Genomic DNA, 12,443 nt, shown 5'->3' with positions numbered 1-12,443 from the left:
ACATTTAATAAATATCCACTCTTAAGAAAATTCATCACAAAATTTATATTTGCATTTTGCATTTTTATATTCGGTATATACAAAAAATAGATAATAGCAATTTCAGCAAGAAGAGAAAACATTGCCTTTGAAATCTCACGTGTGTGTCAATTTGTCTGTTACAAGTCCAAACTCATAACTGCTAAGAGGTTGAACCGTTGAAAGGTTTTCAAACTTGTGAACTGACAGTGAATTGAACTTGGTATCTGATACAAAAAGAAAAAGAGGGAGGGGGAAATTTCTGTTTGCCTGCCTGCTCTAGTTGTCAGGCAGTCACCTCAAAAAAAGCCAGAGCGGGTCTCATAGGAGCTTTTGGGAAGTCTGGCATTCAGGAATTGGCAGACTTTCAGAAATGGGCATGTTTAATGATTGATGGACTTCCAGGTTTGTTACTCTGCTCACTACTGTTGACTAGGACTTTCAGAAGCAAGGTTGCTATAGTGAGGCACTTACTGATTGGTTGTTACCTAGGGGCTGGGGCTGTCACTGATTGGCTGTCTTTCAGGACTGGGGCCTGAACACTGATAGGCTGAATTCTAGAAGGTTGGGACTATCAATTTGTGAATTTTCGGAAGCTTCAGTTTACTGGGATGAGGCTGTTGCTGACTGGCTGGCTTTCACAGGTTATCTGACGTTATCTCTAAAAAACCATGTTTTCTTGTTCAAGATTTTGGAATTGGGCTAAAGAACAGTCTTTGCCTTCCTGTTATGAAAAATAAACACTTTAATTATTAGTCCCCTCTGTTGTTCTTCCTTAGCCAGACCCTAAGGAGAGACCAGAAGGCATTGTCCAGGAGGTTATTTCTGGGGCTATGTTTATGAGCTAATGTTGCCACTAAGTGATTTAACTGCCAATTACAGTGAGAGAAAAATAGCTCTAACTGCTGAGTTTTTGTAATGTATTGTAAAAAGCTAAGTACAGGATATTTAGGGCGTTCTGACAGTATCAATACAGGATACAGGATGTATGCTCTATATGCAGAACAGCTGGCAATCCTATTCCTGATGTCTATCATGCACCTACTCTTGGACCTGAATCCTTGTTAGTGCTCATTGAACAGTTGTAGATCAGTAAATACACAACAGCACAACTTCTTTATTCATTTTTACCTCTCTGGCAACTCCTTTTAAATATTGTCTTTACCTCTCCCTCCAAGCTGTTAATGCATCATGTTTTCAAGTATTTAAAAAAATAATCACATTTTGGAACCAAACTCTGAGTGTGGCTAAGGTTTCAGCAAGCCTTGAAGTCTCAGCTTCATTCTCTGACTTCTCAGACTCAGTGACTCTTTTTCAGACTTCATTGATTTCTTACCTTTTTTTCCTCCACTGTCACAGATAAATTTCTCTAGAACCATTTCTGCCACTTTCCTTGAAAACCTATAAAATTATTATTAATAACATTTAGTAATATCCATTTAACAAGTGTTTTCCCAGAGATAATCTCAACTCCCTGTGTATACTGTTGCTGCAATTACAGGTGAAATGACAAACCATTTTCCAGCAAGGAAATGAGATCATAGAATCCCAAACCTTTATGTCAGGAATAAGATGGCCCCTTTGCACACGTGGTCAAATTCTCAGAGAGGCATATGCTGTCCTGGTAGAAGATGGCATGTGATAAGTCCCTCTTCTTTTAGAGAGGTTTCACATTTCTTAAAAGAAATGGAGTAATCTCAGAGTTAATTAATTTATTTATTTATTTATTTAGGCCCTGCTGTGCAGCATGCAAGATCTTAGTTCCCCGACCAGGGATCGAACGCATGCCCCCTGCATTGGGAGCGCGGAATCTTAACCACTGGACTGCCAGGGAAGTCCCAAAATGGTGTATATCTCAGACATGAAGTAATATTATCTTAAATAGCAATGCTTTGAAACACCATCACTGACTATTCAGGCAGGAAGGATGTTTTCTGTGGGAATCAGGGGCACATCGTCACCCTTTCTAGTGCCTCCAGACATCCCTTCTCCGAGTTCACCATCCTAAGCCCTGTCTGGGGGCTTTTTATATTGCGCTTGAGAGAAGCTACTGAAACTCATGAAAAGCGAGAGTGTACGGGTTTTTGACAAGCAACAAGATAGCCGACAGCTATGAGAGGACGAGAAGTAACATTATGGTATGGTGGATCCCTTTCTATGTGCAGTCTTTGGAAATTTGCTGCGATTCATGCAGTCTGAAATAATGTCTCTAAACATTTCTGTGACTTGCCGTAGACTACACTCCAAGGAAATCTGGGTATAACGCCTTAAAGAGGCAGAGACGCCCTGCCGGGTTTACAGCCTAAGAACCTCATTTCCCAGAGCCCTTCACTCCCTCGCTTGGCCTTTAGCCACAATCTGGAACTACCAACCTTGAGAAAGTACAGGTAACGCCCGTAGTGGAAACTACTCTACCCACAAGGCTGTGCAGCGGCGACCGCGCACCGAAGAGACTTCTGGGTAATGTAGTTTCCGCTGCTAACACCACCTACTATCTCTCACAGAATGAGATACTTCCTACCTGGCCTATTAAAAGCCAAGAGGCACCCTCAGGGATACTGGGAAAAGGAGTTCCCTGTTCCAACCATGGGACAGGGCTTGCTTACTCTTAAATCGCACCCAGATTTGGAGAGCAGTCTTGGAAAAGCCCACAAAGATTAGGGACCTGTAATTTCAGACTCTGTGAACTACAGCAAGTTCCCAAATCTACACACCGAAACAGACACACTATATCATGACACTCTATGTCCACACATAGCTGTCAGCTGTCTTGTTGACTGTCAAATAGACTGAAATTTTAGAGGCTGTTTCATGACATTCAATATGCAAGAAAAGACCCCAGACAGGGCATGAGGGAGAATTGGAGACGGGTATCTTTCCTGCCTTGATAATCAGTGATTGCGTTCCAACCTAGCAAACAACACTTTTATTGAAATATTTATTACTCTCTAAGATTTCTTTCAAAATTTGAAGCCTAGCTCTAAAGGACAGCGAATTATCACATGCCATCTCCTGCCGAGATACATCACTGAACATTTAAAGATGGTAGATGATAAATTTTATGTGTATTTTACCACAACAAAATGATTAATGATTAAAAAATGCGCTAAGAACTTTTATGACACAAAGACATAGCTGAAAGACACAAGAAAAAAGAAGTCAAATAAGAAAAATCTAGAAAGATGTGTCAGTGGAAGCTTGTTTACGAGGCAGATGGTTCAAAAAAAATTTTTTTTTAAACATCTTTATTGAAGTGTAATTGCCTTACAATGGTGTGTTAGCGTCTGCTTTATAACAAAGTGAATCAGTTATACATATACAATATGTTCCCATTTCTCTTCCCTCTTGCATCTCCCTCCCACCCTCCCCATCCCATCCCTCTAGGTGGTCACAAAGCACCGAGCTGATCTGCCTGTGCTATGCGGCTGCTTCCCACTAGTTATCTATTTTACATTTGGTAGTGTATATATGTCCATGACACTCTCTTACCCTGTCACATCTCACCCCACCCCCTCCCCATATCCTCAAGTCCATTCTCTAGTAGGTCTGTGTCTTTATTCCTGTCTTGCCACTAGGTTCTTCATGGCCTTTTTTTTTTTTTTCCTTAGATTCCGTATATATGTGTTAGCATACTGTATTTATTTTTCTCTTTCTGACTTACTTCACTCTGTATGACAGACTCTAACTCCATCCACCTCAGTGGAAGCTTGTTTATGAGGCAGATGGTTCAAAATTTTTTAAGATATTAATTTCCTATGAAACTGAATTTAAATTTACTTAGACTTCACTTTCCCACTTTAAACAACTTTTTCTCAAAGTGCCTGTCAGAACACACAGCTTTACTACATAACAGAGCCTTGTTTATTCTTATATGATGCCATGCTTTTGCACACACAAAAGGGATAACACTAAAAATATATACACTTAGTGAAAGCAGCCATACAAGAGTAGCTATAGGATTCCATTTATATAAAATTCTAGAAAATAAAAACTATATTGGGAATTCCCTGGCGGTCCAGGGGTTAGGACTCCGCACTTTCCCTGCTGAGGGCCCGGGTTCAATCCCTGGTCAGGGAACAAGATCCCGCAAGATGCGTGGCACAGCCAAAAAAGAAAAAAAACAACGAAAAAAAACTATAATGTCTCCCTAGAGATGGCAGGTTGGCTAGGGCTGAGAGAATATAAAGGGGCCAATGGAAACTCTATGACAGACATGTTCATTATCATGACTTTGGTGATGGTCCCATTACACACACGTGTGAAAATACATCTTACATTTTTAATAAATGCCGTTTATTGTATGTCAGTACCACAATAAAGGTGTTAATAAAATCTAAATCTCTTCCTCTACAAAAATCGTATCTGGCAAGGTAGTATTGACTCCATCAGCACCCTTCCCCATGTCTTGGGTGGGTCAATTCTGATTCCTTCTCAAAACAGAAAGAAGTGCTCACAAATGCTTCAACACGGGGAAGTTATGCTAAGCTAAATAAGCCAGTTACAAAGAGATGAAAAATGTATGATTACACTTATATAAAGTATCCAGAGTAATCAAATTCATAGAGACAGGTCCGATAGAGAGGGCATAGGAAGAGATGTTGTTTAATGGGTATACAGTTTCATTTTTGCAAGATGAAAAGAATTCTGGAGATTAGTTGCACAAATACTTGAATTTTTAAACACACTAAACTGTACAATTAAAAAGGTAGAGGGTAAACTGTTACATGTATTTTGCTACAATCAAAAATGTAAAATGTAAAAAAAAAAATACTATATGAGGATACTGTTAAGGATAGATTAGAGCAGATATTTTGCTGAAGTCTTTCCCCATTTGCAACACTCCCTCTGTTGTGAAATTTTTGGTGCTGAATGAGGTGGAAGTTTTGGCTGAACATATGCCCATATTCACTGTACTTACAAGGTCTTTCTACATTGTGAAATCTGTGATGTGCAATGGGCCTGACGTTTCACCTAAAGACTTATCCACATTCACTGCACTCAGAAGGCCTTCCTCCAGTGTGAACTCTTGATGTCTAATGAGTGGGGAGCTGTACCAATTTCCCATATTTTCTGTACTCATAAGGCCCACTCCAACATCAACTCATAAGATGCTCCTCCAGTGTAAGGAGTTTGGAGTAGTACCTAAAGAATTTACCATATTCTCTTAACTCATAAGGTTTTTACCACTGTGAATTCTCTGCTCAGTGAGGTTGGAGTTGTATCTAAAGAGTTCGCCACATTAAGGGCACTCATATCGTTTTCACTGTGGATTTTCTGGTGATGTATGAGGTAGGACTTCCTAATGAAGGCCTTCTGACATTTTCTGCACTCATAAGGCCTTTCTCCAGTATGGGTTTTCTGATGCTGAAGAAGTACATTCTTATGGCTAAAGGCTTTCCCACATTCACTGCACTCATAAGGCCTCTCTCCACTGTGAACTCTCTTATGTCTAATGAGTCTGCAGTGGTACCTGAAGCCTTTTCCACATTCACTGCACTCGTAAGACCTTTCTCCAGTGTGATTTTGCCAATGTTTAATAAGCTTGGACTTGTACTTAAAGAATTCCCCACATTCACTGCACTCATAAGGCCTTTCTACAGTATGAATTCTTTGATGTCTAGTGAGTGTGGAGGTGTACCTAAAGAATTTCCCACATTCACTGCACCCATAAGGCCTTTCTCCACTGTGAACTCTCTGATGTTTAATGAATGCAGAGTTGTACCTAAAGAATTTTCCACATTCACTGCACTTATAAGGCCTTTCTCCAGTGTGAACTCTCTGATGTTTAATGAGTGTGGAGTTATACTGAAAGAATTTCCCACATTCACTGCACTTATAAGGCCTTCCTACAATGTGACCTCTCTGATGTCTAATGAATGTGGAGCTGTACATGAAAGATTTCCCACATTCACTGCACTCATAAGGCCTTTCTCCGGTGTGAATTCTCTCATGTCTTACCAGTCTGTAGTTGTATCTAAAGAATTTTCCACATTCTCTGCACTCATAAGGGCTTTCTCCACTGTGAATTCTCTGATGTTTTATGAAGTTAGCATTGTACTTGAAGAATTCCCTGCATTTGCTGCACTCATAAAGCCTTACTCCAGTGTGGATTTTCTGGTGCTCAACAAGCATCTTTTCTCGGCTAAAGGCTTTCCCACACTGAGTGCACCTGTAATCACTCTGTCCACTACCACAGGCTTCCCTGCACTCAGTGTCCCTGTGTGGCTTCCCCACACTGTGAGGGGCCGGCTGCTGCAGAAGGCCTGTGCTGCCTGGGAAGTCCTTTCTGTCTCTGTTGCATGTCAAGGTCCTCTCTGCCATGTGAACGCTGCTGTTGGTCAGAAATGAAGGCTGCCCCTCACCCCTTCTGGAAAGGTTGTCTCTAATCTGCTCCTTCTGCTGCTGGAAAACGTTTGCCCCACCAAAGTATAGTCCTGGATCAGAGAACATTCCGTCATGCTCAAGCAGCTGCAAAAAGTCTTTCAAGAGTGGGCCATATATCTCACAGGGCTGGGCCTTCCTGGAGGATGGATCTGGCTTTGGAGTCCTGACCAGTGACACTCCTACAGAAACATCTTGCTCAGAAGGTGCCTCCTCATCCTGGGCTCCATGCTGACAACCTGTAAGCCGAGAAATGCTGGTGAAGTGCATGATGATTTTGGTAGGAGGGGCAGCCCCATCAGAAATCACACACCGAAGACTAGAGCCACAGAGAGGAAGGTCTGCTGTGCAGAGATGGACCTGCGTAGCTCCCATGATGCGAGAGCCCTGACAATAGGCAAGGACTGAAGGAAGAGTTACTGTCTCAGTCCATTTGGGATGCTATGACAAAATACCACAGACTGGCTGGCTTATAAAGAACAGAAATTTATTTCTCACACTTCTGGAGACTGGAACCCATAGATCAGTCTGCACTCTCCTGGGTCGCAGACTTCTCATAGTGTCCTCACATGGTGGAAGGAGCTAGGAAGCTCTGTGGGGTCCCTTTTATAAGGGCACAAATCTCATTCATGAGGGCTCTGCCCTCATGTCCTAATCACCCCAAAGGCCCCATCTCCTAATACTGTCACCTTAGGCATGAGGTTTTCAACATATGGAACGTGGTGGGGACACAAACAGTCACACCAGAGCAGGGAGGAGAGGTAGGCCTCCAAGTCAACATGGCCAAGGCTACTGGTGACAGGTGAGCACTGTGTCAAAGGCTGTGCCCAGACCTAGAAATACTTGATACAAAAGAAATGCTAAAGTTCAAGGACTATTTAAGGATACATGCAGACGTCACGACATCTTACACACAGGTCAAATGTTGAACACTGCAAAGGGAGCAATGAAACAGAACATGTGACAAGTCACATGTGAGAGTCACAAAAGTGTGGTTGGAGTGTGACAGAAGAAATGAAAAGGAAGAAATGAGGTGTGGCACTGGTCCGAGCATCAATCAATGGTGAACACAGGACAGGTTTCCAGCTCTGACATCACACCCTTTCCCAGGACCTCACACCAAGCCCGGGTACTTCTGAGTGTCTCCTGCCATTGATGTAGTAATGGCCAACCTAGAAGGTACCCAGAGTCCTCTCCATTGCTCCAGGTGAGCATTAGTATGGCACCTGAAAGAGGTTAGTCCTACGTGAAAGACAGAAAAAGAAGGGGCCAGCACACGTAGACAGAGATCCGACACAGGGCTTCCGGCACTCTAAAATTATAAGAACTTCACAGGGGAGACTAGTAACAATCAGTGGTTCCCCAAATTAGTAACTAGGTTGGTGCTAAAATTCCTGGCACAGGAGGCCCTAAGAAATGTCAGCAAGAGGAAGGGGTAAGGCCTGGCGCAACAAGAGTCCAAGCATCTAGACTGAGGACCCAACCAAGAACAGGCCAGGTCCGAAGGGGTCTCAGACAAAATCTACATTTCTGACTCCTGAGCCCTATCTTGGAAGGACTCGGAGTAGAAGGGATGGGGCTCCCTGGGGAGAAAAATGACACTGTACACACAGTCCAGCCCCGGCACCAACAACACATATGCCAGGAAACCAGGAAAGGAAGCAGCACCCGTGGTCTCAGTGTGGGGAGTACAGAGCTTCCCCCTGGGAAAAGGGAAAGAACAGAGCACAGCCCAGGGCACTGGGTGAGCGTGTGGACCTTACCTAGGGAGGTCACAAGTGCAAAGTTCTCCGTCATCACAGCATGGTACAAGTGTCTCTGAGCTTCATCAAGGAGGCCCCACTCCTCCTGGGAGAAATACACAGCCACGTCCTCAAAGACCACACGGTCCTGCCAAAACTGGAAGAGTTTGGTTCATGAACAGCTTCTTGTTTTAACTATATTTTTGTGGATGCTGTATTTATCTATTTGCCATCCATTAATTACAGGGCTAAACTAATGGCCAAATTTGTTTACATCTCCCTTGCAATCCAGAGCCCATACTCTCAACCAACTCCTTACCTAACTCTCACGCACCAGGTCAGTATTTCCCCTGCCCTAAAGCAGCCCAGGGCCAGGTAACAGACAGCTAGGGACAGTTCCCATAGCCCAGGTACACAGAATTATACAAACTAGTCACCCATAAACTTTTCATCCAATCCTCCCTGCATTTCCCTCAAAAGTCTAATAAAGGCTCTGACCTTTGGTGTCCCTTAGCTTGTGCTCACGCCTCCTGACCGAATCTGGTGCTTCTCCAGGTGGCCCTGTTACATAGTGTACCTCCTCCTCTCGGGAAATATAAGTAATAAAACTGTCTTTCAATGTCGTTGGCCTCTCTGTATCACGACTCACTCGCCTCCACAAGTTAAAATCCTGTGGGTGCAATCACTGATGCACTTCCCTTTCCAGGACCTTCAGCCCTCCCCCTACACATCCGTCCCTGCTCAACCTCCTCCTGGACGTCCCACCATGAAAGATATACCAGGTCCCAGTGGCACCAGTGCCTGCTCTCTCCTCATTACCATTGATCACTGTGTCCAGCACACAGCATAAAACACATGGGGGAGGGAGCAGAAAACCACCATCGAGGGTGTGGACCTGCATGCACGGCCCTACCCCTCTCCTGCCACAGTTTCCCTGGGGTCCCCCAGATGTTGACCCTCAGACAAACTCAGACTTGTCCCTGTCCTCAAGTGCCCAGTGCCAGGGCCCAGGGCCAACCATTCACACTCCTCCTTACCTGCATCTCACTCGTTGGACTGCACCTTCCTCATGACTCTAACCCTTCCACAGTGACAGTTCCACAGACAGCCCCAGCCCACACCATAGGCACTTCCTTCACCTCCTTACAGGGCACTCTGCACACGGAATCCAGGCAGTGAATGGAAATGCATCCAGCATTCAACTCAGCCCAGTCCTGTCCCTGAACACCAAAGTCCCCTGGGGCCAGGGCCTGCCCCAAGCCCTGCTTAGACGGTCTCACCACCTGGCCCTGTTTTTTCCTTCCTCCCCAGCCACCCTTCCTATGTGAGACCTCATGACCCCTTAGCCCTCTCCCCCTTCCGTGTTGCACGAACTGTCCCATAAGCAGTCAGCACCTTCTCTCCTCACGTGAAGCCCAGGTACACCGACCTCCCCACCCACACTGTCACTGCGCCCTAAGTCTAGCAACTCTCCTAGCTGACCCCATTTCCTCCCTCGACACCCATCTCATGTCTGCTCTGGCCTCAGAAGACTTTCTCAAGCCTACATCCCGCTGTCACGCACAGACAAGGAACCTCTGCTCCCTCATCTGTCTTCGTGACGTGCATCACCACCAGCCACGTACCCAACCCACAGACTTAGTCCTAAGGCCCTTCATTCTCACTCCTTGTCCTCTAATGGCATCGCCACCATAAACTAGAAATGATGCCGCCTAAAACTTACCTTCAGCTTCATCCTAGTCCACACACCGGCCACTATGTTGTGGCCGTCTCCATCCTGAATCCGTCCTCTGAACTCCAGCCCTCTGTGTAAAGGTGCCCACTCAACACCTCCCCTTGGGAGTCTCTGGAACATTTGTGGCATGGACAAAAACGGACTCTTCTTATTCCACCTGAACATTCCTCCTAAAGTTGACTTCACCCATTTTAGTTGATGAGGCATCCATCCTTCCTAACAAGCCCAGAAACCTGAAGTCATTCCCAATTCTTCCTATCAGCCCACTTCCTTGAGTCCCTCGCTCTCCATTACATAAAACATGGGGAGCTCTAGTTCAAAATACATCCAGAAACCAACCGATCCTCCATCTCAACAACTAGCATTCTTGTGTAACACCATCAACACTCACCTGGATTGCTGCAGGAAATCCCCCCCCCCAATATTCCTGCCTTCAGTGTGATAATTGGGATGGGTGAAAGGTAGGACCCCTCCACTCACCTGTACAGGGTCCATAACCATTTCTGCCACTGCCATGGGATCCTGGGAAAGAAGGAAGCCATGAGAAATGGGTAGCATTGTAGGATCCTACAGCTGAGCTGGACCACCACCCCAGCCTTGCCCTGCCCTGGTATAACGGAATCTCAGCCTGACAGTCTAAGTTCAGTTCTTCAGAAAACAGTACTGCCTCTTACTAGCTGAGTGACACCGGAGAAGGACTAAGCCTCCCTGAGCCTCAGGGAAAAGAAAATGCTTATAAAGATAAGAATGCTCCCAACCTCATAGGGATCTAATGTAAGGAGAACATACCATGTATCAGCTATGATTGTACATAGGATCAATAGTTTTGTACATATTTTCAGTGCAAGTGAAGTGGCAGAGTTTTGAAACTTAGGGTCTTCATTTTTAGTGCTTTTTAAGATTTCAGAGGATGTCATATATAGAACTTTGCATTGTAAGCAAATACCGAGAGGTAAATCAATGCCAAGCCATTTACAAAGTGTTTGCATAAATTTAACTAAGTGAACAGGCTCATTTCTAATTGCCTGTGTGTATGTATTTAGAGGAATATTGATTAATTAGTGTTTAAATTAGTTTTCATACATTCTTAAGTTAATGAGTCATGGGGAGGGGCTGAGCAGGCAGGTCGGCTATTAGTCCATTCAGCACCAGGCCTATCACTAAATAATCCTCAAAAGGGAGCTTGTTGGGAACCCTTGACTGAAGCAGTGGATCATCCCTCTTGCCCTGAGAGGTGGAGGTGAGTTGGCAGTGTCCTTGTCTAGGACCCACTGGCTGCACCAGCCTGGCTGAGTGGCCCTGAGGGTTGGCAGAGCCTGCAAGTGGAGAATCCACACCAGCATACACTGCAGGCTCTACAGAAGGAAAGCTCCTTACTCCATCCAGGCTCCCCTTTCTACAGACATAGCCCAGATTCCCTCCTATGTCAGGTCTGCTCTTTTCTGGAGGGAGCATCAGGGATGCCAGCACCAGCCCTCATGCCCTGCCTTCCAACTCTCAGCCCTCCCCTCCCTCACCACAGGGCCCATCTCAAGTAACAATCTTAAGACTCCCTCCTCAATCTGATCCCCAGGCCATGCCCTGGTCCAATCCACACCCTCCATGCCTTTGATATTTCCAACCATGCCCCCTTCCTCTGCTTCCAGCCTTTATGTTCACCTCCACATATGGTACCTCCATTTGGTGACATCTCCATCTTCATACATGTCAGGATCAACATGTCCAAATACAACTCATGGTCTTCCCCCTGGAACCTGCTCCTCGCGCTGACTTCCTCATCTCCCCACTTTCAGATGTTCAGGCAAAAAAACTTGGATAGTGCTTCATTCCCTACTTTTGCTTACAACCGTATTTTGTGCAGCAGGAAATCCCGTTTACTCCAAGTTTGAGATTTCTCCAGAATCTCATCCCATCTCCCATGTCGCGCTACCTTCCTGGCCCAGCCCCTGCTATAATTCTCCTGGGGTCCATCGCGGTGGTCTCCTCAGCAGTCTCCCTGCCTCCATTCGCATCCCGTTCTCCCAATTTTTAACTTCTAACTCTGGACACGGTTTTCCCATCCCCAATCCCTTCACAACCTTCCATGGATTCCCCCTGCTCAGGTTGCCGTTTCAGGTGAGACAACAACTCCCCCTCTGTGCACGACACAAGTGACTCCAGGCTTCCCCAATGCTGCCGACTCCGTAGCACCTGCAAGCCGTGCACCGGGGGCCCCCCGAGGGAACTCTCTCCCTCACCCCAGTCTACGTGCTTAAAGGGGACCCCTCCCAAGGCCGCCGTCTGTTCTGGACTCTGGGGCTGACCAGCAGGGAATTGAACGGGCGCACCACCGGGTGGGGCCCTGGGAGACGCATCACCCACCTGAGCCGGGCTCATCCCTGAGCCTCTCCGCCTGCTTTTACACTCGATCACCTCCATGCCCGCCAAGCGACGTTTAAGCCCGGAACTCCTAAACGTCCAGAGAGCCCCCAAACGACAGGAAGGAACTCCGGAAGTCCCGCCCCAGATGATGCGCACGCAACCATCCGTCCCTCCTCTAAGCTTTCATTGGCCCAGTTACTGCCGCC

The 12,443-nt window shown here is 45.7% G+C and overlaps 1 protein-coding gene across 6 annotated transcripts; it reads right to left on the bottom strand.

The window, feature by feature from the left end:
- Nucleotides 1–4,294: 4,294 nt before the first annotated feature.
- LOC309648158 (uncharacterized protein) lies at nucleotides 4,295–12,379 on the bottom strand. Of its 6 annotated transcripts, none has more exons than XM_082436471.1 (5): nucleotides 12,238–12,379; nucleotides 10,357–10,398; nucleotides 9,865–10,092; nucleotides 8,163–8,298; nucleotides 4,295–6,638 (listed from the first exon to the last, which is right to left on the bottom strand). In XM_082436471.1, the coding sequence occupies exons 1-5, from the start codon at nucleotides 12,292–12,294 to the stop codon at nucleotides 5,188–5,190; spliced, it is 1,914 nt and encodes a 637-aa protein (XP_082292597.1). In that variant the 5' UTR covers nucleotides 12,295–12,379; the 3' UTR covers nucleotides 4,295–5,187. The 6 variants fall into 6 exon arrangements, with proteins under 6 accessions (XP_082292597.1, XP_082292598.1, XP_082292602.1 ...); XM_082436472.1 differs by having other exon boundaries at nucleotides 9,865–9,987; nucleotides 12,238–12,378; XM_082436476.1 differs by lacking the exon at nucleotides 9,865–10,092 and adding an exon at nucleotides 9,179–9,296 and having other exon boundaries at nucleotides 12,238–12,324.
- Nucleotides 12,380–12,443: the final 64 nt, after the last annotated feature.

The sequence above is a fragment of the Balaenoptera physalus genome (genome assembly GCF_965194825.1).
Source record: "Balaenoptera physalus genome assembly, chromosome: 19".
Taxonomy (NCBI): Eukaryota; Metazoa; Chordata; class Mammalia; order Artiodactyla; family Balaenopteridae; genus Balaenoptera; species Balaenoptera physalus.
Note: the sequence above shows the minus strand (reverse complement) of the source record. Positions and strands in the feature narration are given on the sequence as shown.